Here is a 25,812-nt window from a genome sequence, read left to right as displayed (position 1 = left end):
CACACCACCTCAGGTCTGCAAGTGCTGCATTCCAGCCAAGCTGTACCAGCAAACAGCTCCTGGAAACACACTGAGCTAGCACTAGAAATTGCCACCCCTCCATGCCTGCCCATCATTCTCCAATGTGACTCAGTTGCACCTTCATTGGCTTTTTTTACTTCAACTTTTCTGCTTTACCCCACCAGCCTGTATGCCCAAAGAGTAAAGCGGTCATTTTTTTCCCCAAACCTTCTATGAATACTTAAAACCTTTTTACTTAAAACCTTTAAAACATCTAAGGACACATGGTAACGCTTTAAGACCTTTATTAACAGATGCTTGCAGTTTGACTTGAAAAAATCAGGCGTATATTTCATACAAATTAAAAATGAGGTTCTTAAAAATCTCAACGTGACCAGATATGAAACAATTTACAAACTTTTAAAGGTATATTGAGAAAAACCAGGCTTTTAAAAAACGCGTTTATCATTTCCAAAAAGAGAATTCTTTAGGTAAAAATAATAAAAACCCCATGCTGCATAGATAATGCAGATAGTTCTAGTAATCTGGTCAACAGCAAAAAGCAAGCACTTAAGGTCTTCAGTTCCAATTCTTTTGTTCATTTCTTATTGCTGGAATTTCTTTTTCTTCTTCATTTCTTGAAGTCTTTTCTTTGATGACTAAACTGAAAAAGAGGGGGAAAAAGAGGCTGATCAAACAGGTGTCAAAGGTTACAGGGGTGCTCTGTGTACCAAGATTCACCTGCAACTCAAAAATTCATCCTAAGCTGCCTGTCACAAGCTCACAGCCCAACCATCACCAGCTACATCTCCTTGTCAGCCCCACTCCATCCCCCACAACCACACCAGCCACCTTTGCACAGGAACAATGCCAAGGACTCCAAAGAGAGAAGTCAACTTAAACCCAAAGAGATCCCTCCAGTCATGGGGAGGGCTGCTTCCACGAGGCTCTGCCAACATTCAGCCATTGCGCAAAGCACAGAAACGAAACCCAATATTCTCCAATGCTACCAGAGAGCAAGAGGAGGCAAGGTGCCATTGTGACATCCTTCTGAAGCCCATGTTCTAAGAATTCATCCAGGAAGTGTTGACCACAAAGATGAATACCAGGATACAAATGTTCACCCAAAGTACAGAGAGATCACTGCAGCACAGCCTGGACAGTGAGTGAATGATCCATCTGCAAGTGGAACATGAAGCAGTAGAGCCCATGCAGATCAAATCCCCAAGCTCCCACAGCTGGGAGAGGCTGCAGCTGCTGCCAACATTGAGCGTTCTCCCAGCCCAACTCCTCCAGCCCCAGTCCATCCCATCAATGTGACCACTCAGACTGCTCCCACCTACAGCCCAAATGCTTCTTCCACTTTCCTGCTCTCCAAGTAATAAGCAAGGAGTGAGGGACAAAAGGAACGGGATACACACACGGGTGACAAGAAATGCAGAACAAGTAGAGTTGGCAATGAAAATATTCCCAAATTAGCAGAACTGTCTCTCAGGAGTCAGCACCAAACATGCCCCAATCAGAGACAGGTTCTCTTGAAACTAAACCAGTCTTTGGCCCCTGCCCTGCACACAAACCTCCCAAGTACACGTCTCAGCACTGTGATACAGCTCCCACATGCTATGACAAAACAGCCATTTCTACCAGTTTTTCCAATGCTTTGATTAGATAAAAATCTGCTTCTGAGACACTCCTGCTAATTCCACATCACCTTTGTAGAAATGGATGTCAAAGTCTCAATGCCATCCACCTCCCTACAGGGACTCAGCTTAGGCACTGATGGAGCTAGGTAAATCTCAGCGTGCGCTTCTCCTGACTCTTTTCAAGTCTTTACACTTGCACTGCTTGAATTTCTGGGTGAGCAGAGACTGCTGTATACCTGAACTACTGCACACAGCCAAGATTTTAAACGGAACACTATTCCATCTATGACAATTAAAGCTTGTAACTAAGTCCTCCCAATTAGTCAGCATTGATGCAACAAAGCCTCACAGTTTAGTTCTGCAGAGACACTCACTGATCAGTTACAGCATGCATGAGCAAGAAGAGTCCAAACGTTGTAAGGCACAAATGAAAAGCAACAAAAAAAGTCAGCAAACAGCATCCCCAGGCCCCGGTCACGCACCCGGATGATGGTAGAGATGTTAAGCCGGTATTTACTCAGCCCCGCCCTGCTCAGCCTCGGGAGCGGACGTGTTCTCAGCTGGTGGTTCGGCTGTCTTCGTCTCTTTGCCATCTTGTGGTTTAGGGTTCTCTGGGCGTCTGCGTCGGTAGTTGAAATTACGGCGGTACCGACGTTGAGGTGGCTGCTGACTTTGGGTTTCATCCCCTTGGTTCTCTTTATCTTCTTCATTTCCATCCTCTCTAGGCTGTCTTTGACGAGGAGGACCCCTGAAAGTCAAGCTAAGCTTTAACTATGCAGCATCTGAGCATCACCATGTCCTGGCTCTGTTGCTGAACAAGGCTAAAACCAGCAGCTGATCTGCAGCATACCTGCGAAATCTTGGTCTGTAACCCCGGTACATGTTTTGCCTGACTGGTCTGCCATCTCCTGCACCCTGGTTGTCAGCACCCTGCAAGACATCAGGCCACAGACCGTCTCAGCCCCAACCAGAAATGTGCTAACTCCACAGCTTGTCACACTGTAAAAAAGGAGCTGGAAGGTCGTCAGTTCAGTCAAGGTGGACAGCAATTTGAGGGAACAGGTGTGCACATGATGGAGAATCCTCCACTTAATCATGTGAATTGAAACACTCTGGTTTTTAGAAGCTGTAATATGAAGACCTTCAGCTCTGCCACGCTACTGCCAAACCTTTCCAAAATCATCTGTAGTACCTACAAGGAGTGTCAAAAGGTGCATCCCATTACCCTGCTCCAAAGCAACCAAGCCCATTTAGCATCACATGTCAGGCAAATGTTACCTCCACTATCTCTCCCTGTACAGGAGGGTTGGTATATTGTGGACGACGCCCGTAGGGCCTACGCATATAGTAAGGTGGGTACCGCCGTCTGCGATAGGGACGGCGTTGCTGGGCTTGACCTTCTGGTATGTTCTCTGCTCCTTCGTTCTTTTCCCCACTCTCACTGTTCTGGTAGTTCTGCTGATAGTTGCGTGGAGGACCCCTACGACGTGGATATCGTCTGTAATGGTTACGATCTGCTGCGTATTTACTGCCCTGCACTGGAACTCCACCAGGTCCTGTGACATTGGCTGCCTCCGCACCCTAAAGAGTGGAAATAGCATTAGTGAAACAGTCACCATCCCACCAGCTACAGCATAACAGTCTAGTACTGAGCAAAGATTTACATCCGTATTGTGAAGAAATTAAAAACCATTCACCTCCTTGGATGTCATCAGGCATCAACTCAAACCACAGGCACCACACCAAAGCCTGCAATCTGAGTTTTCCATGTGCGCTCTGACACCCGAGAGACGTGTTTACCTTTTCTCCCTCAACCACATCAAACTCCACGGTCTCTCCATCTCCTACGCTGCGGAGGTACTTCCTGGGGTTATTCTTCTTTATGGCAGTCTAACAACACAACAGTGCAGGCACAGCATAAGAATACGAAGGAAGGTATTTTTTTTTAAAGATTATTAAATACTCAGTTTCTTTATATTAGGAGAAAGACCTGTACTCCTGAAAAAGCACTTGAATCATTGGGAAAATACAGGAAGTCATAAAATGTACCTGTATTACGCTCTGGACTATTTGAAATGTGCAACAGCTTTACCGTTAACTGGAAGCACCTGTCAACATGTTGTCTGCTGGCTAAAAAGGCAGTTTGAAAACAAAGAGGAAAACTCTCACACCATGCACTGGCTAAAGCATTCCTAATCAGTTTAAAATTCAACACCACTATGATAGTTACACATTCCTCTGATGCCAATACACCAAAATATCATAGCCTTTCTAATCACCCTCTTGGACTTCCAGCCCTCCATTATTTCCCACACACCACAGGACACAGCAGCTTATGCGTTCCATACTCTGTAAACATAAAAATGGCATCAAGAGATCTCCTCCTCCAAGGCTTCCAACACCATAGTTTCTACTACAGGGCTAATCAATTAATCCTAAATCTACTCCAGCTGTGTACTGCACAACAAAGATTGGTCTTTTCCAGGTGTCAGCACCAGACAATCCTCTGTATTAGCAGCCACCTGTCAAACAACATTACTAGAACAGAATCAGTTTTCAGTGCTCTGCAGTACTGGATGACATCTTCAACAGACAAGTTAACACTGAATACACACCGTGCTCAGGCATGTCCTGATTATCAAACACTTTAACTGAAGGGCAATAAAAGTGTAATGACTTTAATATAAATACTTGCCACACAATTCTATTAGATTTCTTCCACCTAAATTGTACAGAATCAATGGAAAAACATGCCCACAAGTCTCAGTAACTTTAAGGAAAGCCTTATTACAACAAGCAACCAGTCCAACAGCATTTTGTGACACCTGAGCTATGTAACAGGGATGGAGAAAAGCATACACAGCTAGACTTCTCAAACAACCTGATTTCTTTCCGATTAGAGCCCTATAACTGTTTAATTGTAAAAATATTACACTAAAACAAATCATTACCAAACTGTTATTTCAGAAACATAGATAGCAGCTACATGAAAAGTCCTGTAACACAACCAGTAAGTCAAGGTCACTTACAGGAGGCCCTACTTGCCCATTGCGTCTGAAAGTGTACCCACAGGGTATGTATAATCTCTCAAAAACCAGTGCCTCTAAAAGCTGGTAATTCAGACAAAGAACAAGCATGAAGCAGAAAGATGACAAAACCAAAACGCTTTCCAGGCACTGTTTTTCCCTTCCTTTGTGTTAACATCAGCAGCATATCCCTAACTTGAGACAAAAGAATGACCCATGGACTCCTAAATGCCAGAGAAATGTAGGCTCCACTAATTATTCTTTGTGGGCTGCTTACTAAGGAGATCTTGATCCAGAAAGGGCAAAAAGCAAATTGCTGATCACAGCTTCTCAATTCAGACAAAGAACTAAACCAAGGCAAGTCTGCTCCATAAAGTAAGACACAGGTGTGGTGTGCAGTCTTGGTCTGTTTTCCAGAGGCTTACCTATTTGCCATACATTATAGCTAAGGATACATATCAGTTAAATTGAAAAGCCTCTACTAAAATATTTGTAGACTTTAATTGAAAGACTAGAGCAATAAAATCTGTAATTCTGCCTAGGAAAAAAAGAGTTTCTTTGGCACTTCATCCCTAAGTTCAATTAATTTCTCTCCCTGCTGCAAGCTTTTCATTTAACTTTATTTCCAGATGCTTACTTAACCCTGTATGAATCCACAAGATTACTGGACTCCAAGCAGTTCCATGCAGCAAGTCCATGCTAGCATCCAGTGCAATTCTCATCATTGTACATCATCAGCCCACTCGGCCAATATGCAAAACCCCAAAGTGCAAGCAGGCTCTACTTGCAATGCAACCAAGAAGCAGTTGTTTGTGTTCAAGTAACAGTGAAAAGGCAAGGCTCTTCCACCAACTTCAATCCTACTTAAATAGGTCAGGAACAGGCAATTTCTGAGAAAGAATATGTTTCAGTTTCAAGGAAATCTTACCTGATGGACAAACACATCTTCCTTGGTGTCATTCCTGCAAAACAACAAGAAATTGAACTTCATGAATAAAATGCACAGTAAATTAAAGATTCAGTTGTTTGGTACAGAGACAGAATGCAGATGTATCATAACATTACTCCTCAACTACTTCCTATTAGCTTACTGTGTGTAGGAAAGATCAGCTTACACAAAGTGCAAAGCACATGCTGAACGTTCAGTAAGGCACATTCCTCCTCACTGCTGCACACCCCTCCATCCTTCACATCCCATCACCAGAGATGTTTGAACACCTGATAGTGAGCACTCACTCCTTCCAAGCAGTGCTCTGTGGTAGACTGGCTACTGCAGCTTTTGGAAGCAGCTCTGTCCTTGCCACTGTAGCCTCACTTACATCCCCCTCAGGCTCAGTGCTTCACTCACCTGAGGAACAGCGACACCAGCTGCCCGGGTAGGCAGCACAGTTGGTCAAGCCTTGGTCTCCCCTCTCACTAAACAGAAAACAGCTCGGGTCTGTATCTATAAGGACCCAAGAGCGCCCATCCTTCAGCATGACCCTGGCAGAGCTTCTGCAACTGCCATGAGCCCCAACAACCACAGCTCAGTACCAGCTTCAGTCAGAAGTTTCTATTCTGTTCTGAAGAGGTACAACAGGGACAACCTTGTGCTGGTTAGGGCTGCACAAGCCATCTCCCCCACTCTTCAAGCATGGACATCCCAGATCCCACCACATCAACCCACCCTCACTGCTGTGTTAAGTTTCATTACTGCATGGAACAGTCTGAATCAACAGCCAAGTGGCTTTTATTTCCTAGTTAAAGACATAAGTAAGCTTGTGTGAAAACATGCTCCAAATTGAAGTGCTCATAGCTAGGGGCAACAGAATACTTGGGTTGGTTTTTAGTAAGATAAAGCCAGGTGCTCCTTGCGCCCGGCTTTAAAAAGTGAGAATTGACAATTTAACTTCTTCCAGAAACTCCATGCAAGCTACAGCTATTCCATCAGACATCACCAGTAAAAATAAGTCCTCTTGTTTCCTCTTGAAATTGATGCCTGCAGACCTCAAAGGTTACTGGGAAAAGGCAGCCGAGCAGAGCCATTCTGATCTCATCTCCAAAGCCCCAAGAATGCAGCACTCAGAAGCCCTTGCAAAGCCAAAGCTGAAAGACTCTTCTTCAAAACACAATGTCCAAAATGCTGAAAACCTTCACAAGAGAGTAGTAATATGTTTCTAGTAAAAATGCTGAGCACCTTCCTTCATCCTCAGCTAAAAAACAGTGGTAGGAAGTGCTCATCCACAAACATGGACGCCTTGTACTGTTGCCTAGGTTGAATTTTGGACAACCAGACCGGATACTTATTTTTAAAATCCATTTGCAAAGCAGTTTCCATTCAAGAGGACATCGGAGTTTTGGCTCAATAACTGACGAGGTCACACAAAGCTCACTGAATCAAGTGAAAAACACACCAGGCCATTTTACAGCCTCATGCCACTGGCCACATCACTCCCAATGCTGTTTTTCCACCAAGTACATCTGGAAGCAGCAAGCATGCTGTCATGTGGATGATGGAAGAGCAGGACCAACCACTTTTTAAAAGAAAATTTGGAAGGGTACAAGAAAAACATCCATTCTGAAGGCCAAACAAACAATTTAACCGATCTTTGCACTATGCCACTCTTCCATTCACATCTTTTATCCACTAAAATATATTAGAAAAAGGGAAATAGATAAGCCGACAAAGAAGATGCCAAGTCCAGCAAGGCACCAAATACCATGTCAGACAGTGCAACTCCAGTTATGGTACAGATCAAGCCAGTGGCTTTTGCACATCTACTTGTTATTTTGGCAAACATGAGAAACAACCATCAAAGATCCAGAATTCAAACTCCTTCCTATTTTGTAAAAGAATCACACTTCTAACATTAAAAACACACAGAAAATACCTGAAGTGAGCATGCACCTACATCAAAGCTAATTTCAGTTCCATAGCCTCATTTTATCTGAAAGCAGACCTGGCTAAAGCAGAGCCATGCAAGGGCAGGAGCTCCTGCACAGCTTCCCTGCAGCCAGGCAAAGATTTCAGAGCTGAGGAAATGTCCTCCCCTTCAGTTACCAGGCTCTAATCTCTTGATAATACGAGATCAGGCTGGGTTTCTCATTACAAATGGCAACCTCAGGGATTAAACAGCTGCCAAATTAATGACTGGGGAAGCTACTCAGATGTCTCAACTAGCTGCTGCTTCCTTGCTTGACTGACATCACAGAACATTTTCACTGCTGAGGGAACAGGAAAAGCCTTCCCTCGAGGTGGGGTTTGTGGCTGGGACTTGGGAGGCGTTTCCAAGGCCAGAGACACAACAGCTCTCAGCACTGGTGACTCCACAACACTGGGAAGCATGGCATGATGAACAATGCAAATTGGGCGGAATGGGAGGCAAGTTTGTAAAGCTGCAGACACAAAACCAATTCAGGAGCTTGACAATTTAGACTAGTTCATAAAGTAACAGGCAGTTCAAAAAGGCAGTGTTTAAACCAAACATAAACAGAAGTTCCAATAATAACACTATACTTGCTGGCCTAAAGGGGGATTTCCCAGTATGTAGCCTCATTCTGAGACTGGGGAGTTTAAGTACCACGAATTAAGGGAAACAGCTCTGGCAACACTCCAGGGAGGCCCCCCCAGCCAATGGGGCCAAGAATTGCCCAGTTTTTAAAAACCTGTTTGCAGAGCACTTCCTCTCCTTGACAGGCCCACTTCAGGTACCTAGATAACTCTCAAAGCGGTCAAATTATTCTTTCACATCAACTACTGTCATAAAAAGAATCTTCTAGGCACTTATTTCATGAGACCAGTCCATAGACTTGAGTGTGGCACTAGACTGTGTGAACTGTGCTCCTTTTGCCATATGTTGATGGTGTCCTCATTAGAGTGTGTTTTAACTACCAAGTGCTAAAAGCAATTTTTGCTAGCACTGACTGAACTTTACGCAGGAGTTTAAACAAATACTGTGTGTGCTGACAGCCAGTATACTTTTGTATCTTTAAGGGAAAAAAAAAAAAACCCAAAACACCATAAAAGGATGGACCATAATGTAAAAGGCAAATCGCCGTGGAAACAGACTCGCTTCGAGAGCGCAGCTCTTGCCCAGGTTAAAGGACTCAAAAGCCAACCAGGCAAGCCCCAAGCAGGTCAGAAACCCCGGGGTGGAGAAAGGGCGAACAGCACCAGCTCCTTCTACAAAGCAGGGCTAGAGGCGGCAAAGGCACCGCCGCCCCCGGCCCCGCCTGTCACCTGCGCGACGCAAGCGCCGCGGCCCCCTCCCCGGGGCCCCCCCGTGACAAGGCCCGCCGCGTCTGGGCTCTCACCTGTTGATGAAGCCGTAACCGTTCCTCACGTTGAACCATTTCACTGTTCCCAAAACCTTCGTTGCTGCAGGAAGGGGCAGAGTGAAGAGGGGAAGGAGGGGAGGGAGCGGCACGTCAGGGGCACGTGGCGGGGCGCGCGCACAAAGGCCCCGCGTGGCGGACATCTTGCGCCGCCCCGCCCCCACCCGGCACGCGGGGCCGGCGGCGCGCGGGGTGGGGAGGGAGAGGGGGGCGACTAACGGCCGCCGCGCGCGCGAGCGAGGACACGAGCCGGGGGCGGGGAGGGGGCGCGCGCCGCCCCTCCGGGGGAAAGGGAGCGCGCGCCACCCTCAGCCATGGAGGGGGAGGGGCAGGGGGATCGAGGCTTCCCACCCCACCCCACCCCGGGACCCCAGGCTGCCCTCACCGATGACCTTCTTGTCCCCGCCAGCGGGAGGCGCCGCCGAGGCCAGGCCGCTGCCCCCGTTCCCGGTCCCACCGTTTGGCTTGGAGTCGGCGGGGGCGGCGGGGGCCGCCGCGGGGACGGGGGCGGCGGGTGGCTGGGTCTCGGCCTCGCTGCTCATGGCGGCGGCTGTTCGGTGCGGACGGTGGTGGTGACTGCTGTTTGCGCCGCCTCCCGCGGTGTGATGGTGACTGAGGCCGGCCGTGGGGGGGGGGGGGGGGCTGCTCCCTGCTCCGGGCTCGCTGAGCTCCGCTCTCCGCTCCCGATACCGATCGAACTGGCCACAATGGCGGCGCGCACCGGCTAGCCACCCCGCGCGCCCCGCCCGCACGCGCCGCAATTCGCCACCCGGCCCGCCCGTTAAACGGAGAGCGACCCCATTGGCCTTTCCCCAACCCGCCACCGCCCCCCACCGAAAAGCTATTGGCGGCGACACCTGCCTTTCCTCAAGAGCGCGCGCCCATTGGTTGCTTCGCCCGTGGGTGCCAAGCCAGCTTTTCTCACCGGCCGACCCGGAGTCCCCGCCCCCGCCCCTGATTGGCCCTTCCGACCGCCGCTCCCGCCCCCAACGGGCACGATCGGGGAAGTGCGCGCGACCATGTGGCGGTGGCTTCTGTCCTGTGCCGTGCCCGACCCCGCTTCCGCTCGCTGGAAAGACCCAGGGCAGAGCGATGCTCCGGGCGGCTCCGGTCCTAGCGCTCCGGGGGCGCCCACTCCCGCTAATGATTGTCAGAAAGGGCCCAGGAGCTTTAAATACCAGCGGGAAATGACGGATTTGGAGCCGTGTCAGAGCTCCCCAGTCCATGCATGTAACGTGCAGTTACAGCACTGAGCTGACTCGCGGGGAATCAGCTTTTCCCTAAGCATCCCATCCTTCCCTCCCTGGAAGGGCAGGAGCAGCTCCTCACCCTGAGCCTTTCTGCCCACCCAGGCTGTCGGGAAAGCATTAGTGCTGGGTCCTTTACCCTGCTGGAGCCTTTCTCTAACCACCACCTCTCCGCTCCTCTTTGCCTCCTTACCCCTATGTATTCACCTTACAGCGGCCTGGAGATACCCAACATCTCTTGCTGGGTTCCCCAGAGGGAAGGTGCAAAGAAAAGCCCTGTCCTTGTCCAACAAGTTAATTTTCCTTAGGCCGTTGAAGAATGTGGTTGGTGGCCACATTTCCTGTTTTGGCCATGTCATTCATCTGACATGGGAGGAGGGAAAGGACATCAGCAACCACCCAGGAGGTCTCTGGGAGATGACGCACCACTCCACCATTTTTGCAACCAATACGTATCCCCTTGGGATCAGCCCTTTCAGCATTGCACACAAATCACTGTTCAGTTTGCCATCCCAGTTCCCCACATTCCACCCTGGCCAGGTGAGGGACTCCAATGAGGCCAAGCACAACCCACCACATCAACCCACTAGGAATACTGGTCTCATCCTGCTCTCTTGGGAACTCTTCCACCTGATCTTCAACTCAGTCAATGAAGGGAAGGGCTTGAAAACCATAACACAGTCCCACAAGGATCTACACCAGGATGATGACCTGGATAAAGAAGCTAGAATGATGTCAAAATTGGGTCCTGCTTAGTGACTGTCATAGTTTTGTACGAGAAAAAAAAACCCACCCTATTTTAAAGTAATAAAGTAATAAATAAAGTAATATATAAAGTATATATAAATAATATATATTATAATAAATAAATAATAATAAATATATTAGAAATATAATAAATATAAACATATAAATATAAATAATAAATATATTATAATAAATAATAATATATAAAGTATAAATAAAGTAATAAATTAACTAAAAAAATTATTTCTTTACATAATCAGTAAAAAAAGTTATAAAAGAAAGAAATATCTTCTAAAGAGTTTAATTCTTACTACTTTTTTCTTTTAATTACTGTTAATAAAATTTTCTTTATACCCTTTAAAAATTTTAAGCCTACTTTACCTTTCTCCTAATCCTATCTTCCTATCTCACAAGAAATAAATATATAAGTAATTAGCCAACACTAAAACCCACCACACTCATCAACATATTAGTTAAAAAAATCTGAAAATTAAAGAAATCTTAAACTAACAAACAAAACCACTACAGTGAGTCACCTGAAAAATAATCTTACTATAGAATGGGAATTAGGGAATACACCAGGCAGCGACCCTTGAGGAAGAAAACTCCAGGGAGGAAATCTGTGGGGATGTCAGGGCCATGCACCTACAGCCAAAACTGTGGGCCCCAATGATGTCTTTGTGGGGTAACACTGTGGGATCCAGAGGCAACTCAGACCCTCAGGGAAATGCACAGGCAACCAGAAACACCATCTCCAGCTGCAGCATCCACAGCTGTAGGAAGATGCTGGAGCTGAGAGGAGGTCCATCACCTCCTCTACAGGATATTCCAGGATTTGCTACATACAACACAAGGGTGACATCATCATGGGGGAATTAAAACAAAAAAAGTGGTTTTTGAGAAGACTTTCAGCCAGCAGGTAAGGAACATGGCACACAAGCTGGAATCCTGCACATTCCATGTTTAAGGGAAATATAATGGGATGTAATTAGCCATTCTAACAACAAAGAAGTAGTAATGGATTTGCCACTGTTAATTAATCTGGGATAGCTCTGTGACCCCTGTATGCAAGAAGTGAGGCCAGCTGATGGCAGTGGTATAAATACATTAGGCTGAAAAAGTGCTGCTAAGCCTGGACCAGAAATAAACTGGTTTCCCTGGTGAAAAAATAGTGAATTGGGTACCAGCAGCCAGAAGCGCAAACCTCAGCAGAGCACTGCCAAGCATAGCTCCCTGAGGCACCTGAGCCAGCCTGTTGAGAATCTTCAACCCTCCTCTCACAGGAGAGCCCTCTGTAAAGCATTTGTGGGGCTGAGGCAGAAAGGACTGGGGTGTCTGTGCTTCTTTTATCACCTGATGTTCTGCAGGTACAAAGTGACATGCCTCAGGCTGGAGAGAAGTGAGTGTTCTCAGATGCTGTGCAATTCTAGGAATGAGGACATAGGAATCCTGACAGCCAAAGCCTTCTGCCAGGATTTCAAAGAGGAGAGAAAAGAGCACAGCCAAACCTGTGGGAGCTTCCTCCAGCCTGTCAGTGCTGGGCAAGGCCCAACTCAGGCAGAGAGTGCACCCTACACCCGCTGCCCAGGCACGGATGGGATCTCTCTGCATGGGATGAATCACCTGCATGTGACAGAACTTTGTCCTAACTTCCATCAGCTCCTTTAAACAGCTGGATGAGAAGTTCCTGCTGGAACCCAGCCCTGTGCAGGGTGCTGCCTTGTCCCCTGCCAGGAGGGTGAGCTCCCAGCCCTGTTCTGGGAAAAGAAAGGCAGCCTCAGCTGCACTCTCCTCACTACACAGGACAAGCAGCCCCAGTTTCATTCCTATAGCATTACCATTCTGTTTTTCCCATGTGACAAGCCTGCTCCAACACCCTTGTAAGTACTCAGGTGAACCCCTCCTCCAACATATGCGGCACATAACAGCTTGATGGCTGAAAGACACCTGTTTACATCAGAATTCTCCTCAGAGCGCAGCACTCATGGTGATTGAATCTGTGCTATACCAATTTCCTCATGCCTCAGAAAGGCTGTACACACAAAGGTTCTGGAGATTCCCAAGATACCAAGAACCTTTCTGCCAGCCAGGCAGTTGTAGTTACCTGCCGAGTGAAAGAGCTGGTGCAGCACAGCTCTACCAAGCTCCTTTCACCCCTTCTTCCTCTCAATACCATGCAGTAAATGTTCCTGACTGAACCAGCCAGGGATAATGCATGTTGCTGAAGGTGTTACAGCCCTTCTCACCTAGAGAAGAATCCATTCCCACTAATGTTAATGGATGTGCACTGCACATGTTTAAAATTTTTTTTATTTACATTTCAAAATGTTAAAAAAAATAAAAAAGAAAAAAGATGCCCATTATTAAATAATTTCAGGAGAACCTCAAGAAGATGGATCTGGCCTGTGGAGAAGTCTGGGGCAGTGGGTGAGCTGGCTGGAATTGGAATTGCATGGAGCCAGCACAGGTCTAATCACCAGTAAAGGAACACTGAAAGGAAGAAGAAACAAGTAAGTCTAAATGCTGGACAACCATTCCCAACAGATCCTACAACAGCCAGGCTGTGCAGTGACACTGGGGGCCACACAGCGATTTTAAGTGCATGCCAGTTGCTACACACACCAGCTTTCATCATCCAGAGAACTCAGGAATCCTCCTGGGTCTGCCTGCCAGGCAACTGCATCTGCTTCTGAAATTAAAAGCAACAGTGCCTGTTTCTCCCAGCTCATTTTCAAGGATCTTGACAAGTAGCTGATGTGGCTGTCTGACATCAGGCAATGCAAAAGCTCTTCTCGTCCCCAGTCAGATGAAAGACATGAGAGTGCAGCAAGGCTGTTCCTAAGACCTGCCCAGGAAACAAGTAAGCTGGCACCAGCCTTGCACCTATGAATGAAAAGCTTCCAGGCTCAAGCTGGGCACTGGCCAGAGATCCAGTACTCCAAACTAAAATGGTAAGAAAGTCTGGGACTGAGTACAACCCTAAAGGAGACCTGACCCTTCAACACAGCTCTGCAAGAAAAGGGACACTCTTGCTAGCAGACTTTTTTCAAAAGCCTGTAAATGCCACCGGAAGTACCAGGGGAATGGAAGAATGATTACATTCCCTGTTGTCACTTCATCAAATTGCAAGAGCTTCCAAGAGTTGCAAGTGCTGCAGGTCTCTAAGACTTTATTACAAAAGAGGGATTGGATATAATTTAATGGAAGGTCAAAAATTGTGAGTATTGTGAGTGTAAAATTGTGAGTCCAAACTGCCTCCTGAAATTTGGAAAAATAAAGCAACCAAAAGGCTAATACAGCAGATTTTTGACAAGCTGCAGCCCAACACACTGAAATCTAGACAGATTTGTTTAAATACCTGTAGTTTTTACAGTAAATTGAGCAGACAAATGGAGACAGAATACTTACTGTATATTAGCCCAAGACTATTGGTTTAACCAAAATGAAGCCTAAGTAATAGTAAATAGTGGAAACATCTCTCTTCAGATAAAGACAGTGGTATTTTTTTCAAGTCAAGACTATGCAAAATGGTAATTCCTTGGTCCTTCAGAAGTGTCGGTCCTACAGCTATACTGAGCAAGGAGGCTCAAGTCTACCCTTTCTCTTCTCCTCTTCTTGATCCCTGCCTGTCCCACCCATGGATAGTCTACTTTTTGTAGCTGTTTGAAAGTTCTCCAATCTGCAGATCAAAGTGAGGCTTCTCACCAACCAGACTGCCTTGCTAGAGAGATGACTGCTGTAATTCCCTTTCATCCACTTTCTACAATTGAGGCTTCAAGGCAGCCTAACCCAATCCAAGAAAAAAGCTCCCACAAACCCATTTTCCCCTCGACTACAGCTGCAAAATCTTATTCCTCCTGTGCTGCCTCTGGTGTTTGTGCAGCTTGGAAGGAAGCCAGTTCTGGGACTTCAGCTGGCAAAAAATAAATGTTGTTAGAGAAGCACTTTCTGGTGTTTCAATGAGCTGACACAGCTCTCTGCAGGTTCAAAGAAATGTGAAAATAAGTCAAGAGAAAAGTAAGAAGCAGAGCAGCCTAGAGTTCATGACACTGTGCCTGTGAAGACTGAGACTTACCACATTGCTTTTTCATCGCTTCACATTTCCCCACACTGAGAAATCACAACTGGCAACTTCGGTTTGTTATTGGGACCTGTAGGCACATTCTGGGGACAAACAAATATAGAACATTAAAACTTACAAAAGCACAGCAAACCCAGGCAGTGACAAGTACTGGAAGATTGGCTAAGAGATATGTCTGTAACATGAGGAACAGACACAGCTCTGAGGAGCAGAAAAGCACCATTACACATTTGGCAACAGGCCCAATCATAAGCTGGTGAATTCCCTCTGTAAGCAGAGGTTTGGGACACAGACCAGAGGCTGGTCCTTTGAATTGGAGGGCAGGAATAGAGTAAAAACTGGAGAGCTCCTCATGGAGATACTTGAGGCTGCTCTGGCTTTGATACTAAAAGCAGCTGCCACAAGCAAAATGAACCTGTGCTCACACAGAAAGGAAAGAGACAGTGGCAAAGAAACCCTCATTCTGAAACTCCTGGTGCACTGGACTCAGCTGTTCTCTGAATCTCTAATTTTCTTTACTTTGGTCTCACTGTACTGATACCCAAAGCAGGCTCACCACAATTATACCACGCTGTGCTACTCCTTCCATGTGACCTTTTCTCAAAGCCCAACAGCTCTGTGGTTTGCCCCGCTTTCTAGATTAGAGACCCTTATGCACATTATCCCACATGTGTCATGGAGTCAATGCTGGCTGTCTCAGAGAACTTGCTGCTATCTGTTAAATCTACTCATTATGCTGCCATGACACCCAGGCCTGATGTTGGCAGCAATCATTACCTGGATTGTATTTATCTTCAGCTCCTGGAAGCCCATGAGGAGATTAGCTTAATTTTTCTTATTAAACATGCTGATCATGGATCAGCAGAACTGATGATTTTGCATCCACTGAATAATCCCAGGCAATGGCAAAGAAGTGAGATGCTTTACGCTCTTGTCTGAGCTGCTGATGGAACAACTTTTTAATTCAGCCTCTGAACAAATGCAAAGCAAATAAAGCCAGGAGCACAATCCCCACTCAAAGACTATCACAGTCACTAGATCCTAGCATTTCCAAAGCCAACTCATATGACAGCCTTGCTTCAATAGATTTCCTGCTACATTATAACAATGATAACCAATAATGCCAGTTATCAACACTGGTATTCCCTGGTATCCTGTAAACAGACAGCAGGACAACTCTACTTAATCATGCACATAACTTTCCAATGCAGGCATTCACAAGGAAGTAACCATATTCAAACTTACTTCAATTTTTCTCATGACCAACAGCCCATCGACAATTTTACCTAGAATGAGAAAATTTATCCACTTCAATATGGCTGTTTTTTACCTTTGTTCCCCCCCACTCATCACAGGTACATGCATTTCTGTCCTTCCTGAAAAGCCCTGGGCAGCGTGTAGCTATTGGGCACTTCAGGGTTTGTTACCGATCTCTAAACTCATAAAGGAAACAACCCCTCTTCAAACATTCTCCACATTCAGCACAGATTAAGTGCCTTTTCCCATCACAGGGGCCATGTGTGTAGAAATTTGGGGGTTGAGACCACCAGCTTAAGACTGGACGGGAACTCCTACAGTTCAACCAGCAGTAAATGCAAGTTAGCAGATATGGTTTCACAGAATTACTGTCCAAGACTCTGGTGAGAGCTCAGCCTTCTCTGACAGTGGAGAAGAAAGGAATCCTTTCACTCATCTGTGCCCTCTGCACTGGTACAAGGATTTGTGTACAAATACAGTACGCTGAACACTGATCTGGATTAAAGCTAACCTGTGAAAAAATGATTCATTTCAACAGTGATCCAACAGAGATCCATCACAGTAACAGGTTGCACAGATCCCTCAGATAGCACAAGCGAGGAGGGAAGAATGAGCAGTCCATACCCAGAGGTGGTTGGGCACTGAACAGGCACCCCAGGGAATGATCACAGCCCCAAGGCTGCCAGAGGTCCAGGAGAATTTTGACAGTGTTCTCAGGCACAGAGTGGGATTTTTGGGGTGACCTGTGCAGGGTCAGGAGTTGGTCTTGATTATCCCTCTGGGCTCCTCCCAGTTCAGAAGATTCTGATTCTCACTATTTATTTTAACAGCTGCCCTGCAGGGATGTCTGTGAGCTGGCACTCCAGGACTTTTACTGCAGGTACTCACCAAAAACAACATGTTTCCCATCCAACCAGTCACACTTGGAGCAAGTGATGAAGAACTGGCAGCCGTTGGTACTCGGACCACTGTTTGCCTGGGGGTTGAGAATGGCAAACTACAAGAAGTATACCATTTCAGACTGACCAAAACCGAAGGTAGACACATAAAGAAGAGGTGTTGCTCAAGTAGGTATTATTTTTAGCTTATTGCTAGACAAACCAAAGGAAAAAAAATACGTATCTGCAGGAGAGCACCCTGTGCTGGGATGTAGCATGTCACCACCTCTGGTCACACCAGAATGCATAAGAGCCACATCGCCAACTATTTATTATACTTCTACAAAGGTGTGTTCAATACAAGACTGTGCCAAAGTCCAGGCTTTAGAGCACACTCCTGAAAAAAGGCTGAACGTTTTAATGACAATTATTTATTGGCTGCAGTATTACCCTGAGGAAAACTGAACACCAGAAACCAGGGCAAGAAAAATACCCAGTTGATTTCTGGTTTTTGGGAGGTTTCCTCAGAATAAAAATTAAAAATTTCCAATGATAATGATGAGAAAAGTAACAACTATATTGACACAGGAGTCACAGAAACTGTGGGATGCACATGTGAAATTTTATTCACACCCAAGTACAAAACCCAGAGCATTTGCACTCTGTTAAGAAAACATGTCTGCAACACTGAAGGCCACTTGCGATATTGACAACCATGAGCTACTAAAGCAAGTTTCTGTCCTGATGAGTGAACTGGTCAAGTTTTGCAGCTGCAGGACTGCAAAGGACAGGGTCATTTTGGCTTTCTAGTTAATGCTAGTCAGCTTCAAAAGGATCCAGCTGGGATCCATAGTTCCTGGGATCCAAGGTTTGACACAGTATAATGACTTCAGAGCCATGCCACTTTAACACAAAGCTGGCAAAACTGAAGTGAATCCCTTCTCTCACACCACAGTACACTAGCTGCTTAGCTGTGCCATGACACCTCTTTTTGGGCCATGTTTTCAACATGGACGAATACGTAATTCAAATGATTAAATGTCCTAAGCAAGTGGTTTTAAGGGCAGTGCAGCTGAAAGAGCTGGGGAAGAAGCAGTTGTGGATAGGAATACTGAAGCACTGGCTCAATTTGCTTTCTATTCCAAAAGTCAGGGTATTGTTCCTACCAGACAATGTGCAATGGTTGCAGTTTCTCCTACTATGTTGAATAGGAAGGTCTGTTTTAAAAGATACCATGGTAATACTGCTGTGGCTTTGGAACTCCCAAATCTCTCTGTTTCATCCTTGCCAAGGTCAGTGTTTGATAACAGTATCAGGAAAAACGAAAACACCACCAACTCACCACTGTATGAAAACTGTAAGAATTAAGCTCTTCTGAAAGCAATCAAGCCAAGCCTGTCCCAACGCTCCAAGAGACAGCAAAGAAAGGACGCTGCAGGATCAGGACTATTGTGTTACTCAACATATTAACCCAGAAGTATCTGCTTGACTAGTAGCTACAAAACAGACCTTGTACCCAATGGCAGAGATGTTGTTGTCCAGCAAATACTATATACGCTTAGGAAAAGAGCACAGAGAAAATTCCCAAAGCTTTTTAGTCTGTAATGTCATTATTTTATACTCACCATAGAAAGCAGGCCAGGAGCAGAGTGTTTCAGCTTGAAGTTTTCATCTGCAAAAGGACCCCTATATATACTGGCTACTCCAGTGCCGTCTCCCTGCATGACAGAGGTACCCAGTCAGCTACAGCATTTGCTCTGTAGGAACTGCTACAGAACAATTCAATTTAAAAATTATTTTAAAATCTCCAAGCAAGAGGAAAGGACAAAATGGATTTTGTATTGCCATTTACATACACCAGCAGTGAACACATTCAGTGTTTCATTTCTGAACAAGAACAGCAACTGGTTTCTAACTACACAGTTCATTGTTCACCATTCATATGTTGGCAGAAGCCCATGCAGATGGTAAGTTTAAGTCCAAGCCTCCCAGAGTGAAGTGGAGGCTAAAGATTGCTTGGTACAGACCCATCAGGATTGAAAGGGAAAAGGGAGGAGACATAAAAGTATGGGATGGTGTGACAAAGAAAGCAGAAGTGGTTGCATGGCAAAAGTTGGCTTACAGTGGTTTTATGTATTTCACCTTATTTTCTGTGACTTTACTGGAAATAGGAAAGCAATCTCTCTGTTCTGCAAGGATAGTTTCTAAAATAAAAGATTTTCTGTTTATGCTTGTACTTTCTACTAAGTCCTTTTGCTCTACCTGCCCAGCCTTTGATTGTTTCCCTCCTGCTCTCTGCAGTTTACTTAAACTTTTGGCTCTGAGACAGAAACTTGCACCCTGTCTCAGGGGTCAGTGTGACTGTGCTTGCTCCCCAGGTGCCTTTGTAATAAATGTAACATATAAATTCCAAATACTGGAGCAATCTGTAAAACCTGTTGAGATGCAGTGGAAGTAATACAGTGCACTGGTTCATCTGAGCAGTGTCACAATTAGCAACTACCACAGAGTCTGGTGTTGCTGAACCACCTGCTGTGTGGTCATCTCTCAGAGACTTTCATACAACCAAGTTGTATATTAAAAAAGCTTTATTGCTTCCCTCATATTTTTAAATGCTTCCAAAATTAAAATAATTTTACTGGATCCTAGAACAATGAAGAGATCCTGTGGCCCTTCAGCCTTACTCATATATTCTGCTTATCCCCATGTCAGAGCACAACCACCATTGCGGGTGCAAAGACTTTTCTATTTTGAGACAATTTAGTAACTAAAGGCTAGTTTTGATTTAAATGACCTCTTACATTACGCACTGGGTTCTGTATTTAGAGTCTATCTACAATGTGAATTGAAATTCACAGAGGTTTTTGTCTGGAGGAGGACATCAGAAGGGGGAAGGAAAACAGGGCAAACAAAATTTCTCAAGTTTTGAAAGCTTCCCGGGTTTTGGCAGGCTATTGCAGAGAGAAAATATTTTGGGAAGAATGCGTGTCCACAAGGCTCCAGATTTGTTTTCAAGAGGTATATTGTCTGTTGCAGTAGGATGGCAGTAATGCTATGAGGATACCTCCAGTTACTACTGGATACCTCAAAAAACAAAGAGATCCCACAAATCAGCACAGACCCTTGGAAATAGTAGCATGTTATACCATAGAGAAAAAGGACAAAAAGAGTACCGGAGTACATACATTTACGAAGTCACCTCCTTGGATCATGAAATCCTTTATTACCCTAAAGAAGTAAAACAACACTTAGTTCCCAGTGGCCAAAAGCCTCAAGAAGCTCAGTGTAAGATGAAAAGGGGTTATGCCTTGCTGTGCAACAGAAGTTAACAGTCTGTGAATGCTGCAGCCTAAAATCTACAACAAATATTAATTAATGGTTGATACGAGGTCATTTAGGACTCATTGCTTTTGAACAGAGATAGCGATTATGTGATAGATGCCTTATCTGACGTAGCACACCAGAAACAGGGGACTCCTCCCAGTGGGGAGGACAGCATCCCCAGGTCCCCCAAAGCCATAGAATTACATTAGCCATGATCCGCAAATGTCTCCAACACGACTAATAGCTCAAGGCAGGTCACAAAACTCCATATGGCTCAGGCTGCTATTTAGTGTCTAAACAACGGTAGATGATTTACCTGTGGAAAGTGCTTCCTTTATAACCTATAGGCACACCATCTTTCCTGTAGGGAAGTGAAAGGGAGAATTAGTGCAACCTACTGGATATCCCAACACAAAATTGTCCCAGCAATTCAGAGTCCCAAAGGGTTGCTGTGTACATTAGCAGCTGCCTTGAAATACAACCAAGTGCCACAGCCTCTCAGCTGCTGCTGTTGAAGGCAAAAAAAAAGCCTCAAGTGGGCTCTCTACATGAATGACTCTGTTCCTTGCAACACCCACATCATCACCTTCACAGGATCCCACTGCAATGTGCAGCATGAGCAGGTGGGCTTTGCAGATAGGGCTTTTAGAGCCATGTGGGCACAAAAAAAGTCATATCAGAAAGAGAAACCTGCCATCCCTGTGAGTCTCCAAGCCCCTCACAATTTCCTCAAAGCAGGTTTCTCTTCCATTTTGTACTACTACAACATGAAAAAGCTCAAGACAAACCCTTTCTACCTCACCCAGCCCTATTTCTCCAGTGGGACACTTAAAGGACATTATAATCCACTTACCTGAATTCACCTGTACAAAACTGCCTGGCAAACAAAAAAGAGAGCAGAGTGTTAGGTGCATGTGAACTCTGAGGGCTGCACCAACTGGTGCACAGGAATTTCCTTATTGTGTCAGAGACGTTCCCAGAGAAACAGGAAATGGCAACTCCTTCCCCCTGCCATTTCAAAACATATTCTGTGCTCTTTGTAGTGAGGTGGTCAGAGAGTTAACATCAAGATTGTACGAGACCATGAATATGGGGCAGGCACTGTGTTTGACAGAGACCAGGGTATGTCCATCCCTCCAATGGAAGTGGGATTTCACATGGTGCATCCCTAAGTTGATGGCAGGAAAACTGGGTGGCCAGGAGACCTCCACCATGGCACAAGGCACTCCCTGCTCTAAATGCATGGAGCAAATCAGGAGGCTTCAGAGAGGGGGCAGAGGAGGACCCCTTCCAGCCAGACAGGGTCCCCTGAGAGACCAGGATGCCACACAGCATCTCTGAGAACAGAGAGACACAAAGCAGGTGAAGCAGTTTGGGGTGGGAGTCAGCTAATCAGTTTGCCACCAAAAGCCATTCCTACACCAGAAAGCCTTTGCAGTTCCAGTCCAGGCTGAACTGCAGGAATGGTAGCTGCTCGTTACCTGAAGTTCTCTGCTGTTTTGGGTACAACGTCTGCAAACAGCTCGATCTTCATGCGGCCGACCTCCTGAGGAGACGGGGGCCAGGTGAGTCTTCCAGGTCCTCTCACACACAGACGCCTGTCGCCCGACCCCGGGTACTCCCACAAATCCGGTTACCTCACTCACCCCCATTCATGCCCATCCCTCCAGGCCCCTCCTGACGTAGTCCTTCTTCTCTCCCCTGCGAGCCCTTCCCGACGGGCCCAGTGACCTCACAGGCCCGCTAGCCGTCTCCTGGCACCGCCCCTCCCAGCGCTTCCAGTTGCGGCCCCGCAAGCCCCACGCTGAACCCCCGCACATCCTGTGCTCTCTCATCCCCACAACACTCCGACATCCCCAGTTATCCCTGCAGTCCCTCCCCGAGCGCCGCCGCTCCCCGTCCTGGAGCACCCCCACCTGCCCGCCGATGGTTACATCGAAGAAAACTACGGGGTTGTTTGGATTCGCTGCCAGGGCCGACATCACGACTACCACTGCAGGAAGCGGAAATGGCAGCGGAAGTGGAAACGGCGACGGAAGGAGAGGCAGGGCCGGGCTGTGGGGGGGAGGTCGTCCGGGATGTCTGGGATGTGTGTGGTGTGTCCAGACCGTGTCTGTGGTATCGGGGTGGCGTCCGGAGCTCCATCCTGCTGGGACAGCTCGGGCTCCCCAGAGTAGACCACTGCTCGGCTGGGAAGGCCTGCCTGTTCATCTCCCTGCCCCCCTGGGCACACGCCGGCTGAACATGAGCCCAGTTGCGCCCAGATGGGCAAGGAGCCCAATGGCACGTGGGCTGTACCAGCCACAGTGTGGCCAGTGGAACCAGGGCAGTGACCACCCACCTGTGGTGGGGCACCTCTAGTCCTGGGGTCAGTTCTTGATGCTTCATTACAAGAAAAACATTGTGGGGCAGGAATATGTCCAGAGAAGAGAATAGAACTGGGGAAGGGTCTGAAGCACAAGGAGCAGCTGAGAGAGCTGGGAGGACTCAGCCTAGAGAAAAGGAGGCTTGAGGGGACTTTCTCACTCTCCACAACTCCCTGGCAGGAGGATGCAGTCATGTGAGGGTCAGGCTGTGCTCCTAGGGAACAAAGAACAGGACAAGAGGGACTGGCCTCAAGTTGTTGCAGTTGAGGTTCAGGTTGGACATCCTTAAGAATCTCTGGAAAGGCTTGTCCAGCCCTGACACAGACTGTCCAGAGTAGTGGTGGAGTCCCCATCCCTGAAAGGGTTTAAAAGCTGTGTAGATGTGGCACTTGGGGACATGGTTTAGTGGTGGCCTTGGCAGTGGTGGGAGAGCAATTGGTCTCAATCTTCAGGATCTTTTCTACTAATTTCATGATTGCAACAGTTAGGTCTGTGCTTGCTTTCAAGGTTTGATCAGCTGAACACTGCCTTTGAGAGGTTTACAGGACATCCTTCAATGTCCTGACTGTGCTTGAGCAGAAGTCATGCTTTCTGTGGCAGACGGATGAGCAAGGTATGTAAACAAGTGCACTGCAACTTTTCTGCTTGGAAAGAGACCTTTCCTGCATGAGAATCCTGATTTGGAAATCGTTATGTATGCACTCAATGGCTGAGTGCAGCTGTCTGAGTACAATCAGTGCTGTAGCTGGGCCTTGCCCTTTCCTTGTGGCAAGAGAAGGTTCCAGTGTGAAGATCAGCCCTGACTTGGCATGTACAGAACTGGGCTGGCACAGAACACTTGTTCTGCCACTGAAATGCCAAAATGGCAGTGCCTGCTTTTGGTGAACAAAGGTGATCTATTTCTACACCTTCAGCCTGTGATTAGTAACAGTTTTCTCAGGGCATTTCCTAACAACTCTAAAGATAATTTTTGAGTCTGTTACTGCTTCCTGAGGGTAAAAATCTACTCAGTGATTTGCATTGGTGAATTGTGTCCTTCAGTGTGTCCCAGCTGTGGTTTTGCTTTAAAAACTCCTGCAGTTCATCTGAAAATACCTTTTTTTGCAGGCCAGGGATGGGCAGTGGTACAAGATGAATGATGCCTCAAGACTTCTCTCTGCCAAAATACATATTTACTTTTCTATGCCAGGTAGGAACAAGTGTGAACGGATGTTCAGAATATACTTCTCTTGTGTTACTGATCCTGTTGCTGTTCTTCTCTGATGGGTTTTGCTTTTTTGTCATAGGAGAGAATGACTTTGTCCAGGTGAGTTCTGTCTGTCCTGCAGTTTGACAGGCCATTTCTTCTCCCTTGCAGTCTGGCACTAAACTGGGCTTGTGTAAATTGCCAGATGCATGCTCTCTGAGAAGAGCCAGCTGTGAAAAGGGGCAAAATGGACATCTGAGAGTATAAAGATGAGTCACTGCCTGAAAGGGCCAGACATGGCTGGAAAACTGTGATCTATTTTCCAAAGCCTTGTGCTGCTTTAGTCTTCTGCATGTCATGTCAAATGTGCCAGAAAATGACAGGGCTGAAGCCTCAAGGAGACTGCAAGAAATGAAGGAGGTGTAAAAAGCCCACACACACTGAGGAGGGGGAGAACTTGTATAGAAGCCAGCCAGACATTCTACCTCCCAGGAAATTCAGGGCACCCTCACTACCAGCTGGGACATGGCCATGGGAACCTGCTTAGCTGTTTCCACAGGGAGAGAAAGAGCCTCCTGATGGCAGAAGTTCAGGGGAGGATGGTGCAAGAATGAAGAAAGGGAACTTTCTTCGTTCATCATCAAGAGAGGAGAACTAAAAAGTAGCAACATTGCAACAGTTGCTTCACTCCTTGCCAATCATTTCAAGTGCATATGGCTTCTGTATAGACCTGTTCAGTACTGGTCACCAAGCTTCCCAGCATAACCTGCCAGTGACCATTAAAGGCTGCAGATATCTCAGAAGAATGTTGACCATTAAACCTGACATTTATGATTGAAACAATAAAACCATCAAACCAAACCCAGTCCCAAGTGGTGCTTCTGATTGTCCTATAGAGAGTTTGTCTGTCACTGTTTCCTGAGGGTGAAAAACTACTCAGAAAGGGACTACTCAGAAACAACATACAGGGTTTTTAAAAATTTGTTTAACTCAAGACTTCCTGTATGAACACTTCCCTGTGATGCAGAAAGGTGGGAGCTTTGTACACCTGTATTGAAAGAGCATGCAGCAATCTCAGGGAAAAAGAATTCTCAGGAACAGTGTCTCCAGGGCTCCTGGATCAGAGGCTCAGCTCCCCTGTGTGTGGCTCATGTTCTCCCAAGTGCAACATCCAGGGAGAGATGTCTCTGTAAGAGAGACAAAGAAACTAAGCAACTGCAAATATGGACGCTAACAGTCCCCATCAACAGGGTTGTTTGGTTAAGCAGGTGGGTTTCCACTCTTTCTACTTCTTCTGGTGAAGAAATTCGTTTCCTGGCAGACTTGGGCAGTGGAGTTTGATTAAAAAACACAACACTTCACCTTGAAGATGATTCTGCAGTGTCTCACACAAGCTGCAGTTCATATACCTTCTGCCCTATTTCTCAGGTATCCCAGAAATCAGTTTCTGAGGCAAAACCAAGACACATTTAGGCATTTCTTATCACAGAAAGTATAAAGCAGCAGCTCCCAAGCCTGCTGTGAAGCTCACTCCAAAATGAGGAAAGCTTCCTCTTCGAGCTCCACTGCCAGTGCTCTGGACTGCTGTGCCCTCTAGCAACCTAGTCCAGTGAGAAACATGTTGGGGGTAGGGGATGTGAGCAGGAGCAGGGTCCAGATGAGCATCCAAGTGCAGGGATCTTCCTTGGCAACAGTCATGTTCTGGTGACCTGTGAAAAAGTCACTTCTTCAGCAGCCTCAGAG

The 25,812-nt window shown here is 46.4% G+C and overlaps 2 protein-coding genes and 1 long non-coding RNA gene across 6 annotated transcripts; 1 reads left to right on the top strand and 2 right to left on the bottom strand.

Moving 5' to 3' along the window:
• Positions 1 to 288: 288 nt before the first annotated feature.
• Positions 289 to 9,712, bottom strand: YBX1 (Y-box binding protein 1). Of its 3 annotated transcripts, none has more exons than XM_053997638.1 (8): positions 9,369 to 9,712; positions 8,963 to 9,026; positions 5,598 to 5,631; positions 3,444 to 3,533; positions 2,922 to 3,224; positions 2,494 to 2,573; positions 2,126 to 2,403; positions 289 to 659 (listed from the first exon to the last, which is right to left on the bottom strand). In XM_053997638.1, exons 1-7 carry the CDS (start codon positions 9,523 to 9,525, stop codon positions 2,157 to 2,159), a joined length of 975 nt encoding a protein of 324 aa, XP_053853613.1. In that variant the 5' UTR covers positions 9,526 to 9,712; the 3' UTR covers positions 289 to 659; positions 2,126 to 2,156. The 3 variants fall into 3 exon arrangements, with proteins under 3 accessions (XP_053853613.1, XP_053853612.1, XP_053853614.1); XM_053997637.1 differs by having other exon boundaries at positions 289 to 664; positions 9,369 to 9,711; XM_053997639.1 differs by having other exon boundaries at positions 289 to 664; positions 2,126 to 2,391; positions 9,369 to 9,707.
• A 3,557-nt stretch (positions 9,713 to 13,269) lies between these two features.
• Positions 13,270 to 22,550, bottom strand: PPIH (peptidylprolyl isomerase H). 2 transcript variants are annotated; one of them, XM_053997643.1, is made up of 10 exons: positions 22,434 to 22,550; positions 21,999 to 22,063; positions 21,371 to 21,394; positions 20,834 to 20,878; positions 20,379 to 20,421; positions 18,819 to 18,911; positions 17,204 to 17,291; positions 16,304 to 16,344; positions 15,053 to 15,141; positions 13,270 to 13,467 (listed from the first exon to the last, which is right to left on the bottom strand). In XM_053997643.1, exons 1-9 carry the CDS (start codon positions 22,497 to 22,499, stop codon positions 15,073 to 15,075), a joined length of 534 nt encoding a protein of 177 aa, XP_053853618.1. In that variant the 5' UTR covers positions 22,500 to 22,550; the 3' UTR covers positions 13,270 to 13,467; positions 15,053 to 15,072. The 2 variants fall into 2 exon arrangements, with proteins under 2 accessions (XP_053853618.1, XP_053853620.1); XM_053997645.1 differs by lacking the exon at positions 22,434 to 22,550 and adding an exon at positions 22,164 to 22,251.
• Positions 22,551 to 22,573: 23 nt separating this feature from the next.
• LOC128818371 (uncharacterized) lies at positions 22,574 to 24,959 on the top strand. The gene is made up of 5 exons (XR_008440469.1): positions 22,574 to 22,885; positions 23,391 to 23,496; positions 23,991 to 24,072; positions 24,170 to 24,189; positions 24,275 to 24,959. It is a non-coding gene; the product is annotated as an uncharacterized LOC128818371 (long non-coding RNA).
• The last annotated feature ends 853 nt before the right edge of the window (positions 24,960 to 25,812 follow it).

This window comes from Vidua macroura, chromosome 23 (assembly GCF_024509145.1).
Source record: "Vidua macroura isolate BioBank_ID:100142 chromosome 23, ASM2450914v1, whole genome shotgun sequence".
Classification (NCBI taxonomy): domain Eukaryota; kingdom Metazoa; phylum Chordata; class Aves; order Passeriformes; family Viduidae; genus Vidua; species Vidua macroura.
This window is presented reverse-complemented; position numbering and strand designations above follow the sequence as displayed.